Genomic DNA, 20,990 nt, shown 5'->3' with positions numbered 1-20,990 from the left:
GAATATCCTCACCTGGTACCATTTCCCTGGAGTTCTCACTGAAACCTACAATATTATGATTAGCATGTTGCCCTGGTCAGACAGTTTGCTTTTTATTTTTATTCCTCTAGAACATGTTTCTCAAGCAACTGCCATCTTTTATGAGAGCAGAGAGAATGAGCAATGAATTGCCTCTGGAGTATAATCAGTATGTTGAACCTAAAACCCAGGACCGAGCTTCCCCTAGAGAACAGGTAGAGCAGAATACAGGGGGAAGACTCTCCTTCCTAAAAGAGTAACAGATGAAATTACTTAAGATTTGGGTTGGAGCTTATCAAGTTAGTTCACATGTAGGCTACATAGAATTAAAGCTTCTAGAGTGAGGCTAAGAGCATAACATTTTCAGCTATTTCAAAATGTGCCAGACCTAAAGTCTGTCCAGGTGAGAAAGCATATCTGTCATTTGGGTTGACCAAGAGACAGCTTTCATATAATATTGATTGATTAACAGTAGACATTTGCATAAGCTCACATCCTGGAGTATATTTGACTTCCTGCATTTAGTTTTATAAATACCGAAGGGCTTCTCCTCTTGGCCAACTGAGTACACCAAAACCAGACATTCTGCTCTACCAGTTTGCAAACCAGTTATGAGGAAGGATAAAACAAGCTGTTTGCCACCTCAGAACTACCTGAACTTTTTACCACTGCTAGTTTTTGTGTATGGAGTTACTGGGGACATCTAGTAGGAGTGCTTGTGGAAATGACACAAGCTTGTTTCCTAGCTGTACCTTGGGAAAATGCTAGCAACATTGTAAAAATATTACTTTGTTGCCTTACTTCTTCCAAACATATTATTGAATAAAGAGTTACCCCATGCAAAAAAAAAAAAAGAAAAAAAGTACCAGAATAATCTGGGATTTGCTTTAAAATAGTCCAGGAAAAAAGTGGGAAAAGAGACAGATGGAAAAAAAATGTTACTAATTATTGAAGTTGGGGGTTGGGTATCTTGGGATTCATTATACTATTTTCCTTCCTACTTTGATTTATATATGGGAGTTTTGTATTAACACATGCAGGCACACATGCACACCAACTCTGGTATGTTATCCTCCCCTAGTATCATTATTTTGGAGTTGTCACTGATGTCATTAGTTGTCACTAATCATTTCTGCTTAAATAGTTTTGTATTTTGTTGTTCCTTTAGAGCAAGTATATCAAGCAACCCTCATCTTGTGAGAAATGGGAGATTGAAAGAAGAATTGCTTCTGGAGTGCCATCGGTATGTTTCACCCAGTGTTTAAGATCTCGCCTTTCAGGGTGCCTGGGTGGCTCAGTTCTTAAGCGTCTGCCTTCGGCTTAGGTCATGATCCCAGGGTCCTGGGATTGAGCCCCTCATCAGGCTCTCTGCTCCGCTGGGAGCCTGCTTCTCCCTCTCCCACTCCCCCTGCTTGTGTTCCTGCTCTCGCTGTGTCTCTCTCTGTCAAATAAATAAATAAAATCTAAAAAAAAAAAAAAAAGATCCCGCTCTCTGGGGAATAAGTAGAGCAGAGCATAGTGAGGAATAAGTAGCAGAGAATAAATTGCTTAGATTTTGGCGCAAGTTTAACAGGGAAATATAGTAACTACTTGGGGATTTAGTGTTAAGGTCAGTAAATAGTGGGCAAAGCTATCCTGTCCTCTAGTTCTGTGATGTATCATACCATTCTGACCTGTTGAAACTACTTCAGGCCTCTTCACTGAGGCTTTTACCATTGCCCTGGCATGATGCTTCTGCTTCGACAATTGATGTTCAATGTTTACGTTGTCTTTTAGCACAGGAACTATGGGCAGGCCTTACGTAATATGACAGATGAAAGATGGAGAAAGGAGTTATTTCCAGAGCACCACAAATATGATTTACATGATATCCAGGATCCAGGTTCAGCCGGAGAGCAGGTAGAGCAGAGTGCAGTCAAAAGTAAACAGAAAGTAAATCGGTTAGAGTTTGATCTGGGCTTGCCAGAGCTATGCTTCTAACAACAGTGCTTCTGTTGCTTCTGGTAGTGTTCTCTCTTATTAATACTATTAATAATATGAGTAACAGCTTACATTTGTTAAGCACTTTCCATAACCAAAATAGTTCTAGAATTTTGTATCCATTGTGTCATTTCTCATTCTCACAATAATCTGGGGAGATAGATACTGTGATTATCCTTGTTTTATAGATGAAGAAACTTAGGACTGCTTTGTGGATATAGTTAAGATCCATAATAGTGGCAAGGAGTGTAATGTCTACTTTTATGCCATAATGTATGCGACTAATCTAACAGACCTGTATAGAGTATGTCAGGGCTATCCCTGCAGCATTACTAGCATTATGTCACTGCTCACATATTTTGGTGACTGCTTTTGTATTCTTTTAGAGCTTATACTTCAGGCAGCAGCCGTCTGTTGGGACAGCTGAAAGATGGCAAGAGGATTTGCTTCTGGACGACCAGCAGCATCTGCCAGCCAAGCACCAGACAGAGGCTTCCAGCAGAAGACAGGTAGAGTATGAGTAATGGAATTTAGGTAGGATTGCAGGCACCTACAGAGCTGGGAGTGGTAAGGCTGAGCAACAAACAGATTCTTGTTTTAGTTAATAGTGTGTAAAATTTATCCTGACCTAAGATTACTTTAGTGCTCTCCTGAAACCTAGGGTATTGGAAAAACTGTATTTTATATGTGTGTTCTTTATAAGAGGTGTATTTCTAATGGCCATTGTCTTTTATGGCATGAGAGGGGAAGAAATGAGTGGTTTCTGAGGGAGAGGGGTCAGGAGGATCTTCCACCCAATGGCCAGGCCTAGATCTCCATCGATAGGCTAGTAGAGCATAAGACAGGATCACCAAGAAATAAGCTGTTCAGGGTGTAGGCTGGAGCTTATTAGGGTTATATTGCCTAAGCTTCGATGTACTGAGTTAAGATCTATAGTTTTTCAAGAAAACATTACAATAATCTGGCCTCCTAAGATTCCTCCATGGCTTAACTGAAGTCTAGTTTATTCCCACTAGAATTGATCACTGTCTAGATAATTTCTATCATGTGATTTTTATGTTATTTTAACGACAGAGCCTTCAGGCAACCAGTGTTGTTAGGATATATAAAAGAGATAAAGAGACATTTCCTCTTGGCCCTTTTAAGAGAGCAGCAGGAGAAAAGGAGCATAAAGACAGAAAGTAGGATTTGGGCTGAGGTTTTCAGGACTACACTGTAGCTCTTTTATAATTTTTAGTTTGTCTCTATGAGGTTGGCCTAAAGGTACACTGTCGTGTTTTATTCTACATCGTTACTTATATATCCCGAAGTATGCCAGGCTCTTTCCTACCTCAGGTCTGTTGCATATGTTTTTTCCTTTGCCTGGCTATCCTTCTCTTTTTTCTTCACAAAGCTGGTCCCTTCTCGTCCTTCAGGTTTCAGCTTCAATGTTCTCTCCTTGGAAAAGACTGTCCTGACCACCTTATTAAAAATAGGTCTCCTCGCTTCTGTTTTTCTCTATCCTTGCGTTCTCTTTCCTTCTCACTACACAAAACAATTTGTAATAATTTATTGATTTAGCATGTTTTCCACTGGTCTGTAAGCTTTATGAGGAGAGGTATCACACCTGATGTGTTTACCAGTGTATGGACAGCCTTCATAGTACAGTGCCTGGTACTGGATAGTCTCTTGCTAAATATGTTTTGAATTAATCAATTAAACATTTATTGAACACCTTGTTAGGTGTTAGCCATTGTTTAGATGCTAAATATCAAAGATACAATTGTGAATCAGACACAGAACTCAAATTTCAGACAATCTAAAGAGAGACTGACACATAAGCAGATATTTATGAAGCAACATAATTAATGGTGGAGGGTGCATAGGGCATTAACTGAGCACGGAAGAGGCATACCTAACTCTGTTTGCTTGAGGGTGCTGCCTTGGTGGTCAGAAGCTCTTCTTCTTGTCCTTCTGCCATACAAGCCTCGATCTCCTGGATCAGTCCTTTCTCCTTTTAGGCTCCTGAAATAATCCCACCTTATTGGAAAAAACACTTTAACAGTGTAGATTTAGATCACAGTCATACTTTGGGCTTATGGTCACAGCTGCTGTGTCCCCCATGCTGCTTAGCATTTTTCTTGCTTGCCCTTTGTCAGCTCCCTCTCCTATGGCCCACACTAATAATAGTAAATCTTAAATACTTTGTAAAGCTCTTGCTACATCCCCATACTCTCAGACTTTGATGAAGAAAATAGAAGCCATCATGCACTACCTCCCTCAGCCATTTGTTTTTTTTGGCATTCTTACCTGTTCCTACTATGTCAGAAGAAGAGTTATCTGTCTTTGGCCATATTCTGGATTCTCTTGCCATCCTTTCTTCTGGTCCAATTTTGAATATTATATTGTGAGACTCTGGCTTCTGTTGAAATCCTCTGAAGAATGTTGCATCTTTTGTTTATTTGTTCTAGCAGGCAATCAACCTGGTTACGTTTATATTATAAGTTCTTTCTCACCTTCTGTGAAGAGTGGCTCCAACGTTAGTTCAATTTTCAAAGCCTTCATTATACTCCTTTAGGTCCATCCCATGCGTGCATAACTCAGGGGCGATTTGGGGATATACACCAATTCGTACACAGATTTGAGGAATCTACTTTGCTAGCTCATTCCTCCTCAGGATACCCAATCCCTACACTCTCCAGATACCACAGGCCACATTTCCTGGAATCTTTAGTTAGAATCAGTGAGACAGACAGGTCCATAGTGAGCTTACCCCTTGCCCAGTGCTGAAAACCTGGTTTTTCTTTTTTGAAAGCAGAAAATGTTTCGTTTTTATTGTAGCAAAAGTAAACACAAACAAAAAGAATAAATAACCCAAAATTCCAGAAATAACTACCATCAGTCTCTGCTATGTATCATTTTCGGATTTTATCTATAACAAATGAATAATTTTAAAAATAATGAGGTATACAGTCAATTCTTGTTATTCACGGTAGTTATATAAAGTTGCCACAAACATTGAATTGGTGAATACTAAACCACTGTTCCTAGGGGAGATACAGAGTTAGTTTTTTGTGAGCCTCTGATCACAATGTTTTGGTCACTCATCAATACCTAACTTTATTTTATGTGAATTTCTGTTTAACGATACCTTATTTAATATATAATGTTGATTTATTAACATGGACTCAGAGCCAGTAACACTATAGCTTATTCCTGAATGAGCTTATCTCATACATGTATTTTTTCCATAAGGCACATCACAGCCTTCTTTTTTTTTGTTAAAGATTTTATTTATTTATTTGACAGAGAGAGAGACAGCGAGAGAGGGGACACAAGCAGGGGGAGTGGGAGAGGGAGAAGCCGGCTTCCTGCTGAGCAAGGAGCCAGATGTGGGACTTGATCCCAGGACCCCGGGATCATGACCTGAGCCGAAGGCAGACGCTTAACCATCTGAGCCACCCAGGCGCCCCTCATCATAGCCTTCTTATGCTCAGGAATACTAGATAGTACTTCAACACTGTGCTTGGGAGCCATTTTATTTTATTTTATTTTATTCTGTTGTTTATTTTTATCTCTTTAAAAAAATTATGTATTTTAGAGAGAGAGAGCAAGAGAGTGAACCAGAAGAAGGGCAGAGGGAGAGGGAGAGAAATCCTCAAGCAGACTCCCCACTGAGCTCAGAGCCTGACACGATCTGGGGCTCGATCCCAGGACCCTGAGATCATGACGTGGGCTGAAATCAAGAGTTAGACACTCAACTGACTGAGCCACCCAGGTGCTCTGGGAGCCATTTTAAATAGTGAAATCACCAAGAAAAAGCACAAAAATACAAAAACCTTGGCACTAAATAGACCTTGAAAAGAATACTTGTTTACAGTTTGAAGGCTGAAACAAAAAGAGCAGAGCATCACCTTGTTCAACCTTAGCTGGCAACATGCATATCTGGTGACTCAAATTTGTCACATGTCTGCAAATGACCATAAAAGCATCACAAGTGTTAATTTTGGGATTACAAATAAATTTTAGTGAATAGGCAAATTCCCAAATAAAGAGTATGGAATATTGAGGATTGACTGTAATTTATATACCATATAATTAACCTATTCAAAGTGTACAGTGCAGTGTTTTTAGTATATTCAAAGGGTTGTGTAAAGTTTGCCACAATGAATTTTAGAACATTTCATCATACCCCAAAAGTCCTTACCCATTAGCAGCCAATTCCTTTTTCTTCCACCCCCCAACCCTAGGCAACCATTAACCAGTTTCTCTGTCTATAGATTTGCCTATTCTGGACATTTCATATAAATTGGATCATGGAACATATGGCCTTTTGTGACTGGTTTTTTCCATTTAGCATGATGTTTTCAAAGTTCATTGACCTTGTAGCATATAGCAGTACTTTATTCCTCTCATTAGATAACATTCCATTTTATGCATATAGCACATTTTATTTATTCATTCATCAATTGATGGACATTTGGATTGTTTCTACTTTTTGGCTATTATGAATAATGTTGCTGTGAGTATTTGCATACAAGTTTTTCTGTGGATATGTGTTTTCATTTCTCTTGAGTATACCAAGGAGTGGAATTGCTGGGAATATGGGGACTCTATGCTTAACCTTTTGAAGAACTGCCAAACTGTTTTCCAAAGCGGCTGCACTGTTTTTCATTCCTTCCAACAGTGTATGAGGGTCCTAATTTCTTCACATCCTCACCAGCACTTAATGTCTTTTTAATTATAGCTATATTAATGGGTGTGAAGTGGTATCTCATCATGGTTTTGATTTATATTTTCCTGATGGTTAATAGTGAGCATCTTTTTTTTTTTTTTTTAAGATTTTATTTATTTATTTATTTGACAGAGAGCTAGAGGGAGAGCACAAGTAGGCAGAGCAGCAGGCAGAGGGAGAGGGAGAAGCAGGCTCTCTGCTGAGCGGGGAGCCTGATGCGTGGCCCAATCCCAGGATCCTGAGATCATGACCTGAGCTGACGACGGACACTTAACTGACTGAGCCACCCAGGTGCCCCATTAGTGAGCATCTTTTCATGTCTCATTGGCTACTTGTATTCTTTGGAAAACTGCTTATTAGATTATCTGCCCAATTTGTAATTGAGTTATTTGTCTTTTGATTATTGAGTTTGTGAATTCTTAATATATTCTCCATACAAGTCCCTTATTAGTTACATGATTTACAAATGTTTTCTCCCATTTTGTAGGCTCTCCTTTTCTTTTCTTGATGGTATCCTTTGTAGCACAAAAGTTTTTAGTTTTGAAGAAGTCTGAGTTACTTTTTCTTTTCTGGATTGTGCTTTTGATGTCATATCTAAGAAACCACCTAATGCAGGATCATGAAGATTTACTCTTATGTGTTCCTCGAAGAATTTTATATCTCTTGCATTTAGGTCTGTGATCGATTTTGAATTAATTTTCATATGTGGTATAAGGTGGGAATTGAACTTCATTCTTTTGCATGTGGATAGCCAGTTGTCCCAACATCATTTGTTGAAATGCTTACCCATTGAACACTCTTGCCAAAAATCAGTTGATTGTAAATATAATGGTTTATTTCTGAACTGTCAGTTCTGTTCCATTGATCTATAAATCTATTCTTTTTTTTTTTTTTTAAGTCTGTTCTTATGCCAGTACCACACTCTCTTGATTCCTGTAGCTTTGTAGTAAGTACTGGAATTGGGAAGAGTGATTCCTCCAACTATGTTCTTCTGTTTCAAAACCATCTTAGCTATTCTGGGTCCCTTGTATTTGAATTTAAGGATCACCCTGTCAACTTCTACAAGAAGTCATCTGAAATTTTGATGGAGATTGCATTAAATCTGTTGATCATTTTGGGGAGTACTGCCATCTTATCTGTCCTTTCATGCCTTTTCATTCATTCATTTAGACCTTCTTTAATTTCTTCCAACAATGTTTTGTAGGTTTTAGAGTACAAAATTTACACCAACTTTGTTAATTTTATTTTAAGTAATTTTTTGATGGTATTTTTAATGGATTTTTCCATTAATTTCATTTTCAGATTGTTCATTACAAGTATAAAGAAATACAATTGATTTTTGTATACTGATCTTATATCCTGCAACTTTGCTAAAAGATACATAACTTTTAAGCTAAAAAAAGTAATACTAAGCTTTCATTCTAAAAGTTAGAGATCATAATTTGACCCATAACAAAGTAGGTATACCAAGTTATGTCATAAGGCTTTACTAGTAATATGGGGGAAAATTAGCTCCAGTTTCCTCCCTTCCATGTCAGTTGATGTTATAATATTTTCAGGTTCTTATTTGGGCTCACACCCACCTAAAGAGTTGTGTACATTGAAAATGATTACAGATTTGAGATAATAAGGGATCTGGCTTTATATCCTGGATTCTGTCCTAAGCAAACTCAGAGTGATTTCAAGTGACCACTTTAGAAGAACTTTCATTCTGAACATTTTGATTTGTTATTAATTCACCCATGTTTTTGACCTGAGTCATTTCCTTTGGTTTATTTCTTCTGAATCTGCTTCTTTTGTTCTTTTTTAATTTATTTTATTTTATTGATTTTTTAATTGTTTGTTTTTATCCAGTTGAGGTTAAGTTTGCAGGAGAAAAGAAACAATAGATGAAAATATCAAAAGCACATACAGGGCTAGCTTTTGGCAATTTTGTCACTTTGTGTGACTGGACTTCTAACAGGTTTATGATGACTATCAATCAAAATTGAACACTGAATTCCAAATTCCACTGACACTCCAATCTGGAGTAGATCATGAAGAAGACAAGAAAGAGGTACGTAATGATAATTGCTTTTGGACACCAGTATTTCTACTATAATAGTATATGTGAAATTGGGAATGATTTACTGTGTTCTTACACATTAAGAGCCTGTACTACAAATTCCATGGATAAAGGCAAAGAAGTTACTTGAGTCATTATAATGTGTTGAACTTTTCTTCCAAGCTTCTAGGATTTAGGATTCCTTGATGTGAAATCAGAGATCTGATCCTAGTGAATTCTTCCCATTAGTGTGTATTTGTCACAATAACTTAAAGGAAGGGTTTTCACTTGTGACTTCCTTTTTTTTTTTTTTTTTTTTTCCTTCTTAATCTAAAGTTGGTTTAAACCAACAGTTTTTAACACTGCCCATGTGCCAGAATCAGATGTGGAGCTTTTTTCAAAATACAAATGCCTGAACCCAAACAGATATACTGATCAGTATATGAAAAGGTAGGTTTGGGGCATCTGTGTTTTTAAAAAAATACCACTGATGCTTGTGATGGCCTCAGCGTTAAGAACCAGCTATTAGACTTTTAATAATTTTTACCAAAAGGACATAAGCTACTCAAAGGGCAAAAACATGTCTATGTGTACACCAGTGCCCTTTAAGTAGCTTGTGTCCTTAAAAGAGAATATATAAACCCAGAGAATATATAAACCCACAGGACAATAGCACTTGCTTTTATTATACTTGCTCCCCTTTTTCCGGGGCGGGGGGCAGAGGGAGAGGGAGAGAGAGAATCCCAAGCAGGCTCATGCCCAGCACAAGCCTGATGTGGGCCTTGATTTTACGACCCTGAGATCATGACTTGAGCTGAAATCAAGAGTCGGACGCTTAACCACCTAAGCCACTCAGGCGCTCCTATACTTGTTCCCTTTGAAAGTATGGTGTTCAGATATTCCTCAGTCCTTCTTCCCGCTTTATTACCATATGAGGCTAGGCTTAGAGTATACTTTTGTGATGTGGTTTTAATTTTGAAAATTTAAAGTGACTGTTGTTCTTTTATAAAATACCTCTCACATTCTTTCTTTGGCCCTGCTTCTATAGTACTTATTATTTGGAAATACAGAATAAATATAGTAATATATCTTATCATATCAAATACAGTCATTTCCTCAAGTGCTGTTGACAAAGGACTATACTAAGGGCAAACTAAATTAGTACTTCTTTCTCTGATTTGTCTGTAATATCTAATAGCTATGTGCTTGAGAATATAAAGCTCTTGCTGTATGTGATATTATCCTAGGTCACCATAAAATAGAAGGAAATTAAGGACTTAATTCGATGTGACTTTTGTATCACCTAGCATATCTATGGCACAAGGATATTCTCCTTCCTTGGAAAGTCCTCTGAGAGCAGAATCTTAACAGTTTTTTTTTTTTTTTTATTATGTTGTGTTAGTCACCATACGGTACATCATTAGTTTTTGATGTAGTGTTCCATGATTCGTTGTTTGCGTATAACACCCAGTGCTCCATGCAGTACATGCCCTCCTTAATACCCATCACCAGACTAGCCCATCTCCCTCCCCCACCCCCCGAAACCCTCAGTTTGTTTCCCGGAGTCCATAGTCTCTCAACAATTTTAACTTCTTTCCTTTAGCGTCAAAAGCAATACCTGAGATATAGACGACTTTTCATGGATATTGAGAGAGAACAAGTAAAAGAACAACAAAGACAAAAAGAACATCAGAGGAAAGTTGAAAAGTAAGTTCTTTGATCCTTACTATGAGCCTTAAATTACCAGTTAAGATGATTTTGAAAGCTAAGTTTTAGAAATAATCAGGCAGTGGTTTTGCCTTCTGATCCATAGTGGAAACAATGGTTTTTTATCTGGATAGACATATGAAAGGTAGTTAAGAGCTATGTTTTTTTAATAGACTTTTTTTTTTTGAACAGTTGTAAGATTACAGCAAAATTAAGCAGAAAGTACAGAGAGTTTTATTTACCCCCTTGTGGTGTACGTGGACTGCCTCCTCCACTGTAAGCATCCTGCATCACAGTGGTACAGTTGTTACAACTGGTAAACTTCCAGTAACACATTGTAATCCATGTTTTACTTTGGGATGGACTCTTGGTGTTATACATTCTTCTAGATTTTGACAAATGGATAATGACTTATATCCACATGATATAATATACAGAATAGTTTGCCCTAAAAATGCTTCATGCTCTACCTATTCATCTTTCTCTCCTCCCAGCCCATGGCAACTACTGATCTTTTTATTGCCTCCATTGTTTTGCCATTTCCAGAACGTCATATAGTTGGCATACAATATGTAGCCTTCTCAAATTGTCTATCTTCCACTTAGTAATATGCATTTAAATTTCCTCTAATAACTTTTCATGGTTTGACAGCTCATTTCTTTTTAGTGCTGAGTAATATTCTGCTGTCTGGTTGTACCACAGTTTTGTTTATCCATTCACATTCTGAAGGAATCTTGGTTTCTTCAAAGATATGGCAGTTATGAATAAAGCTGCTTTAAATATCCATGTGCAAGATTCATGTGAGTGTATGTTTTCACCTCATTTGGGTAAATACCAAGTAGTATGTTTGCTAGATAATATGGTAAGAGTATGTTTACTTTTGAAAGAAACTGCCAAACTTTATTCCAAAGTGGCTGGGCCATTTTGCATTTCTGTCAGCAATGAACAAAAGTTCCTGTTGCTCCAGATCTTCTCCATCATTTGGTGTTGTCAGTGTTTTGGATTTTGGCCATTCTAACAGTTGTGTAATAGTATCTCATTGTTGTTTTAATGTGCAGTTCCCTAATGACCTATGATGTGGAGTATCTTTTCATATGCTTATTAGCCATCTGTACATTTTCTTTGGTGACGTGTCTCTTTAGGTCTTTGGCTCATTTTTTAATTGGGTTATTTGTTTTCTTATTCTTCAATTTTAAGAGTTCTTGGTAGTTTTGGATAATAATCCTTTATCACATATTTTTTACAAATATTTTCCCTCATCTGTGGCTTTAATTCTCATTCTTTTGACACTGTCTTTTAGAGAGCAGAAAATTTTAATTTTAATGAAGTCCAGCTTGCAATCACTTTTTTTATGTTTCATGCCTTAGGTATTGTATCTAAAAAATTATTGCCATACTCAGAGTCACCTAGATTTTCTTTCTTTTTTTTTTTTTTAAGATTTTATTTATTTATTTGAGAGAGAGCGCGAGATAGAGAGCATGAGTGGGCTTTGGGGGAGGGTGGAGGGGCAGAGGGAGAGGGCAAGCAGGTTCCCCACTGAGCAGGGAGCCCGGAGCCAACCCTGGGATCATGACCTGAGATGAAGGCAAGCACTTAACCGACTGAGCCACCCGGGCGCCCCTCACCTAGATTTTCTTTTGTGTTATCTTCTAAGAGTTTTATCATTTTGTGTTTTACATTTAGCTCGATGATCCATTTTGAGTTAATTTTTATAAGGGGTGTAAGGTCTGTGTCTGGATTCATTTTTCTGCACAGTTGTTCCTACCCCATTTGTTGAAAAGACTGTCTCTGCTCCATTGTATTGCTTTTGCTCCTTTGTCAAAGATCAGTTAACTATATTTATGCAGGTCTATTTCTGGGCTCTCTGTTCTGTTCCACTGACCTATTTGTCAATTCTTTTGCTAATACCACACTCACACTAACACCAGACTCACTTTTGCTTTAAGGATGCATATAGGCTGAAAGTGAAGGGATAGAAAAAGATACTCCATGCAAATGAGCACCAAAATAGCGTGGGGGTGTCTATCCTTATATCAGACAAAATAGATTTTAAGTTGAAAGGGTCACAATAGACAAGGATGGTCATTATATAGTGATAAAGGGGTAAATTCATCAAGATGATGTAACAATTATAAATATTTATGCACCCAGCACCAGAGTATCTAAACACAGTGCTTGCTTTGGCAATACATGTACAGAGTACCTAAACATGAAGCAAATACTAACAGAACTGAAAGGAGAAATAAACAGCAGTACAATAATAGTAGGAGACTTTAGTATCCTCCTTTAAACAATGGATAGATCATCCAGACAGAAAATTAATAAGGAAACATTGGTTTTGAACAACCCTAAAGACCAAATGGACCAAACAGACATATACAGAACAAGCTATCTAATGGTAGCAGAACACACATTCTTCTCAAGAACACATGGGACATTCTTCAAGATAGATCATATGCCACATAGGCCACAACACAAGTCTTAACAAATTCAAGAAGATTGAAATCATATCTGGTATCTCTTCCAAACACATTGGTATGAAAGTAGAAATCAGTAATGAAGGAAATTGGAAAATTCACAAATACGTGAAAATCACGTAGCACACTTGTGAACAACCAATGGATCAAAGAAGAAATCAAAGGAGAAATAAAATGTTTAGACAACAAAAATGGAAACAACATACTGAAATGTATGGTATGCAGCAAAATCAGCTCTAAGAGGAAAGTTTATAGGTACAAGATGCCTTCAGAGAAAAAAGATCTCAAATAAGCAACCTAATCTTACAACTCAAGGAACTAGAAAAAGATGAGCAAACTAAGCCCAAAGTTAGCCAGAAGGAAGGAAATAATAAAGATTAGAACAGAAATAAATAGAGAATAGGAAAAAAATTGAAAAGATCAATGACACTAAGAGTTGGTTATTTGAAAAGATAAACAGAACTGAAATGCTTAGCTAGATTAACCAAGAGAAAAAAAAAAGAACTCAAATAAATAAAATTATAAACAAAAAAGGAGACATTACAGCTGATATCACAGAAACACAAAGGACCATGAGACTACTGTGAACAATTATATGCCAACAAATTGGGCAACCTAGAAAAAAAATGGATAAATTTCTAGAAACATGCAATCTATCCAGACTGAAATGTGAAGAAATAGAAAATCTAAACAGACCAATTGCAAGTAAGGAGATTGAATCGGTAATCAAAAACTTCCCAAGAAACAGAAGTCCTGGACCTGGCTTCACTGGTGAATCCTACTAAACATTTAAAGAAGAATTAACATCAGTCCTTCTCAAATTCTTCCAAAAAACTGAATAGGAGGGAACACTTTCCAACTCATTACAAGGTCTACCCTGATACCAAAACCAGACAAGGTCACTACAGGAAAAGAGAATTACAGGCCAGTATCCCTGATGAACATTGATGTAAAAAGTCTCAACAAAATATTAACAAACTGAATTCAACAGTACATTAAAAGAATCCTATACCAGGATCAGGTGGGATTTATTCCAAGGATGCAAGGAAGGTTCAACCACCACAGATCAATCAGTATGATACACTGCATTAACAAAATGAAAGATAAAAATCATGTGATCATCTTAATAGGTGCAGAAAAAGCATTTGACAAAATTCAGTATCCATTTGTGATAAAAACTCTGAACAAACTGATATAGAGGGAATGTACCTCAACATAATAAATCCCTACATGACAAGCCTACAGCTATCATACTCCACAGTGAAAAGCTGAAATCATGGGTTGCCTGGGTGGCTCAGTCGGTTAAACGTCCGACTCCTGGTTTCATCTCAGTTCATGATCTCATGGCTCCTGAGATCAAGCCCCTGTAGGGCCCCGTGCTCAGTGGGGAGTCTGCTTGAAGATTCTCTCCCTCTGCCCCTCCCCCCACTCACAAGTGAGCTCTCACTCTCAAATAAATAAGTAAATATTTAAAAAAAAAAAAGGAAAGCTGAGATCTTTTCCTTTAAGATCAGGAACAAGACAAGGATGCCCACTCTCCCCACTTACATTCAACTTATTACTAGAAGTCCTAGCCAGAGCGTTTAAGCAAGAAAAAGAAGTAAAAGGCATCCAAATTGGAGAGGAATAATCATACTGTAACTGTTTGCCAGTAGACATGATATTATATATGGAAAACCCTAAAGACTCTGCCAAAAACTTGTTAGAACTAATAAATGAATTCAGTAATTCCTGTATTTTTCAGGATACAAAATCAATTTACAAAAATCAGTTGTGTTTCTATATACTAACAATGAACTATCAGAAAGATGAATTAAGAAAATAATCCTGTTTACAATAACATCAAAAAGAATAAAATACTTAGGAAAAAATTTAACCAAGGAAGTGAAAGATCTATATACTGAAAGCTAAAACATTGATGAAAGAAATTGAAGATGACACAAATAAATGGAAGGATAGTCCAAGCTCGTAAATTGGAAGAATTAATATTGTTAAAATGTTCATACTATCTAAAACAATATGTAGAGTTAATGCAGTTCCTAACAAAGTTCCAAAGCAGAAATAGAAAAAGCAATACTAAATTCTAAAATCTGTATGGAACCACAAAAGACCCTGAATAGTGAAAGTAATCTTTTCTTTTTAAAGATTTATTGATTTATTTGAGAGAGAGAGAGAGCGTGAGCGTGCACACTTGCGTGCACACATGTGCACATGAGGGGGGAGGGGCAGAGGGAGAGAAAGATTCTCCAGCAGACTCCCCACTGAGCATGGACCTCCCCACCCCAAGCAGTGCTGGATCCCACGACTCTGAGATCATGACCTGAGTGGAAATCACGAGTTAGATGCTCAAGCGACTGAGCCAACCAGGCACCCCAGTGAAAGAAATCTTGAGAAAGTAGAACAAAACTGGAAGCATCCCACTTCCTGATTTCAAGCTATATTACAAAGTTATAGTAAGCAAAACAGTATGGTAGTGACATAAAACAGATACAAAGATCAATGGGACAGAATAAAGAGTATAGAAATAAATCAATTAATTTACAGCAAAGCAGTCAAGAATATATGATGGGGAAAGGATAGTCTCTTCGATAATTGGTGTTGGGAAAACTGGATATCCACATGCAAAAGAATGAAAGTGGACCCCTAACTTACTCCATCAAAAATCTCCTCAAAATGGATTAAAGACTTGAACATAAGACCTGAAACTTTAAAACTCCTAGAAGAAAACATAGGGGTAAGCCCCCTGACATTGGTCTTGGCAATGATTTTTGAACATGACATTGTAAGTACAAGCAACAAAGCAAACAGAATCAAGTGGGACTGTATCAAAGTAAAAGACTTCACTCAGCACAGCAAAGGAGACAATCGACAAAATGAAAAGGCAACCTGTGGAATGGGAGAAAATATTTGAAAAGTATATACCTGATAAGGTGAATATATGAGGAACTTACACAGTTCAATAGAAAAAAAAAACAAAACCCAAACAATCCAATTCAAAAATGGTCAAAGGTCTAAATAGACATTTTTCCAAGAAGACATACAGATGACCAATAGGTACATGAAAAGGTGCTCAAAATCACTAATGAACAGGGGAATGCAAATCAAAACCATAATGAGATATCACTTCATGCCTGTTTGAATGGCTGTTATATGAAAAACAAGAGATATATGCTGGCAAGGATGTGGAGAAAAGGGAAACTTGTACACTATTGGTAGGAATGTAAATTAGTGCAGTTACTATGGAAAACAGTGTGGAGGTTCCTCAAAAAATTAAAAACAGAACTACTGTATGATCCAACAATCCCACTTGTCGGTATATATCTGAAGGAAATGAAATCACTATCTCACGGAGGTATTTGCACCCCCGTGTTCATTGCAGCATTCTTCACAATAGCTAGGACATGGAAACAACTTAAGTGTCTATCAGCAGATGAATGGATAAAGAAAATGTGGTCCATATATAGTGGAATATTATTCAGCCATGAAAAAGGGAAATCCTGCCATTTCTGACATGAATGAATGTTGAGGTATTATGCTAAATAAAATAAATCAGAGAAAGAAATACTTTATGACCTTACTTACATGGGAAATCTAAAAATATGAACTCATAGAAACAGAGATTGGTGCTTGCCAGGACCAGGGAGAGGTGTGTGAGGGGGAAAATGAGATGCTAGTGAAAGGCTGCAAATTTTCAGTTATAAGATAAAAGAGCTCTGGGGATCTAATAATGTACAGCATGGTGACTGTCATTATAGTACTTGAAATTTGCTAAGAGAATAGATTTTAAATGTTCTCATCACACACACACACAAAAGGTAACTGTGAAGTGATAGAAATGTTAATTAATATCATGGTAATCAGTTCATACTATATATATAAGAAATCATTGATACATATATTATACACCATAAAGTTACATAATATTTTTGTCAATTATCTCTCAATAAAGCTGGAGGGAAAATGTGGGTTCCAAAGGAAGGACTTCACTTCTTATCCACATTTGAGAGTGACTCTGCATTTGTTCAGCAAACATTAATCTGGCACTTTCATATCATGGGACTGTCCTAGACATAGGCATTACAAAGATAAATAAAATGTGGTTCCTTTTCTTGAGGAATTCATAATCCAAGGTGGATGGGGGAATAATTGTATGTAAATAAGTAGTATAATTATTAAAATAGAAGAAGTAGGTACAGAGTCCCAGAGAACACAGAAGCAGGATTATTGATTCCATCTGGAAAGTTAGAGAAATTATTACATTTCAGTTGGGCCTAGATGGAGAAATATGTGTTTACTGGGGAAGCAGATAAGGATGGTGAAGTAGAAAAATCAACATAAACTGAGAGTGAAAGCAAATAATCATATTCATGCAGAGTTTTATAATTTAGAAGGGCTTTCATATATTATTTCATTTGGTATTTTTCAACAATCAAACATTTATTGAGAGTCTGGCACATGCCAGGTACTGCATTGTACGCTGAGAATATTAAATGTGAATATGTGGCAGGTTAGTAGTGGTTCATAGCACAGGCTTGGAATCAAATAGTCTTAGGTTCGAATTTGCAACTTACTAGCTGTGTAACCTTCAGCGTGTTTCTTTACCTCTGAGATTCAGTGTTTTTAATTACAAAATGAGGATTATAATCCCTGTTTCCTAGGTTGTTGATAGAATTAAATGGAGGAATATATGTAAAATACTTAACATTGTATTTGCATTTAATAAAATCATGGTAAATAGTACCTATTATGACCATGATGATGATGGTGGTGGTGGTGATGATGATGATAATGATGGTGATGATGATGATGGTAAATAGGATGAGCACCAAGGGAGGCCAGACAAATGGAGAATAGGAGATGAAAACAGTAATTATAATGCTATATGAGAAGTAAGGCAGGGACAGTCTAGGGAGGTCAAGAAAGGCTTTATATATAGATGGGTTAGTACTCAAGCTGGGTCTTGAAGCGTGAATTGGAATTTGCTAGATGGTCATGGAACATAGTATGAAAGTATAAGATATGTGTGGGAAATAGTGTGAAAACTTGGGGTGGCTAAATTGGTGGAAGTGAAGTGGCAGAGGGGCTATCAAAAGGCTGTTGAAAGATTTTAAGGCATAAGTCTTGTCAGATTTATATTTTAGAAAGATCATTCTGGCAGCAGTACAGAATGGTTTGGAGAGGACAGAAAACGAAGGCAAAGAGTCTAGTTAGTAAGTTATTTTAGTAGCTGAGGTAGGAGATGATGGGGACATTGGGAACAGAGAGTCATATATTTAATAAAATTTAAGAAATAGAATCCATAGGACTCAATGACCAGTTGGGTTTGGTGTTGAGAGCAGTCAAGGGTAGTTTCTAACTTTATTCTTGGATAGCTAAATGAATGGTAGTACCATTAACATAGGTAGGTAATGCCCAAAGAAGAACTAGATTTGATAGAAAGCTAGCAAGTTCAATTTAGGACATTGAGTGTGAGAAGCCTGTGGAACATTAAGGGAGGGCTGACTTACACACATTTGGAAATAAGGAACTAGAGTTCTGGCAACAGTGAGAACTAAAGATTTCTTTAGGAATTTTCAATATTTGTTTCAACATGAATTGGGACCAAGCATAAAGCTACTTCTGGAGGACAGATAATTAAGAAGAGCTTTTGTTAGTCTTCAGGCACTGAATTAACAAAATTGGAGACTTTGAGGGGTCTCAAACACTTGATTAGTTTTCTCCTCAAGACACTTGCCAATGTCTAAATTTGTGCAATAAAGAAGGCTAAAGGTGGGGTGCCTGGGTGGCTCAATTAAGTGTCTGCCTTAGGCTCAGGTCATGATCTTGGGGTCCTGGGATTGAGCCCATGTTGGGCTCTCTGCTCAGAGGGGAGTCTGCTTCTCCCTCTCCCTCTGTTCCTCCCCCCTGCTTGTTCCCTTTCTTTCTCAAATAAATACATAAGCAAATAATTTTTTAAAAAGGCTAAGGGTCTAAGTTGAAAATTTCTGGAAAGCAGAGAGAAATTTTCTGTAATCTTATAGTACATGTAGAGTTCAGGACCCACCAGGGTGAGGTGGGGGTGGGGTGGGGTAGGACCCAATGAATATACCAGGCTTTCAGTCAAAAAGAGACTGTAGAGTTCTATAGGAGCATGGAGAGTCCTACACTAACAAGATGGTCTAACCAACTATAGAATAAGCCTTACCCAAACTATAAAGCAGCCTTGATTCTGCTGAGGTCCTGATTGGATTAAACTGATGAACCCTGCATTCTCTGCCTAGCAGAGATAAGGGTGAACTTTTTCTGGTTATAGATAACATCACTTGGAGCCTTTAAATTTGTTTTAAAACAACATTCAGCATTCAATCAGAATTTTTTAGGCATGTCAAGAGATAAGACCAGATGACCAAAAGCCAAGAGGAAAAGAGACAACTGAAGCAGACTCACAGATGATACAGATATTGGTATTAGAAGACAAGGACTTTAAAACAGTTGATTAATATACTCAGGTAAATAGAGGAAAAGATGAAGAAAATAGATGAAGATATGGAGAATTTCACCAGAGAACTGAATCTATAAAATAGAATAAAATTGAAAGTCAGAAGTTGACAAATGATAATCTTAAAATAGAAACTCAGTAGATACACAATGAGATACCACTTCATACTCATTGGAATAGCTTAAAAGAGAAGAAGATGACGACGACAAACTTAATAGTACCAGATGTTGGCAAGGATGTAGATGAGTTATAACTGATATATTGGTAGTGAAAGTAGAAAAGAGCATAACCACTTTGGAAAACTTTAGTATTTTATATAGTTAAACATACATCTACCTTATGACACAGGCCTTTTACTGCTAGATATTTCCTCAAGGAAAATGAAAACATTTATAAAAACATTGAACAGTGATAGAATATATTTTTTTAAGTATCAGTGGCACATTTATCAAGATTGATCGTATCCTGGGTTATTTTTCAGAATGTGTTCTCTGATTATAATGGTGTTAAGCAGTACCTTTTAAAAGAGTTCTGATTCAAAGATAAAATTGCAATGGAAATTATTAAGAAATGCTTTGAAAGGAATAATAATGAAGATAAAACATATCAAAACTTGTCAGATGCAGCTAAAGCAGTGCTTAGAAAGGAGTGTTAGAGCCTTAATTGCAATTATCAGAAAAAATAAAAAGGCTAAAAATGTTTTAACTTTCCATCTTTAAGAAGCTAGGAAAAATAGCAAATCAAAAAGAAGAAAGAAGTCATAAAGAACAGAAATCAGTGAAATAGAATACAAAAGTACAGTGGAGAAAATCAACAAAGCCAAAAACTGGTCCTTTGAAAATTTAGTTTTGCCAGGGATATACCACTTTAATCAGTGAAAAAGAAAAGAGAGAAAACCAATATTAGGAATGAAAAAGGAGTCATTACTACAGAGCCTAGAGACATTAAATGATAATAAGAGGACACATGAACAATTCCATGCTAAAAAAATTTGATCATTTTGATGAAATAGACAAACTCCTTTAAAACAAAAAGCCAAATGTGGATGCAAGAAGAAATAGAAATCTGACTCATCTCATATTAAAGATCAGTTTTTTTTTTTTTAAAGATTTTATTTATTTATTTGAGAGAGAGAGAGAGAGGGTATGCATGCGGGGGAAGGACAGAGGAGAGGGAGAGAAAATCCCAAGCAGACTCCGTGCTGAGCATGGAGCCCAATGCAGGGCTCAATCCAACGACCCTGAGATCATGAGCTGGGCCCAAATCAAGAGTCGGATGCTCAACCGACTGAGCCACCAACTGCCCCAAAAGTAAATCAGTTATTAAAAATCTTACCAAAAAGAAAAATTTATGGTCAGGTCCAGGCTCAGATGTCTTCACTGGGGGATCCTTGCCAAATATTTAAGGGAAAAAAACAATACCAAATTTTACATAAACTATTCTAGAGAATGGAAAACAGGGAATTCTTCCCAAATAATTGTAGAGGCCAGCATAATCTTAATACCTGTCTGACAAGGACATTACAAGAAAGCAGCATTACAGACTGATTTCTCTCATGAACAGAAATGTAAA

The 20,990-nt window shown here is 36.9% G+C and overlaps 1 protein-coding gene across 8 annotated transcripts in view; it reads left to right on the top strand.

Moving 5' to 3' along the window:
* The window catches only part of CCDC15 (coiled-coil domain containing 15), a 76,902-nt gene that overhangs the window by 19,295 nt on the left and 36,617 nt on the right, over positions 1 to 20,990 (top strand). For 7 of the 8 annotated variants that reach the window (XM_036123303.2, XM_078058806.1, XM_036123302.2 and 4 more), the window contains 5 exons: positions 1,187 to 1,261; positions 1,795 to 1,917; positions 2,385 to 2,507; positions 8,676 to 8,768; positions 10,360 to 10,463. In XM_036123303.2, the coding sequence (XP_035979196.2) occupies positions 1,187 to 1,261; positions 1,795 to 1,917; positions 2,385 to 2,507; positions 8,676 to 8,768; positions 10,360 to 10,463 (518 nt within the window). The remainder of the gene's footprint in view (positions 1 to 1,186; positions 1,262 to 1,794; positions 1,918 to 2,384; positions 2,508 to 8,675; positions 8,769 to 10,359; positions 10,464 to 20,990) is intronic. The other variant, XM_036123305.2, reaches the window with a different exon arrangement.

This window comes from Halichoerus grypus, chromosome 11 (genome assembly GCF_964656455.1).
Source record: "Halichoerus grypus chromosome 11, mHalGry1.hap1.1, whole genome shotgun sequence".
Taxonomy (NCBI): Eukaryota; Metazoa; Chordata; class Mammalia; order Carnivora; family Phocidae; genus Halichoerus; species Halichoerus grypus.
The sequence above is the reverse complement of the archived record's forward strand: the minus strand, read 5'-3'. Positions and strand labels throughout refer to the sequence as shown.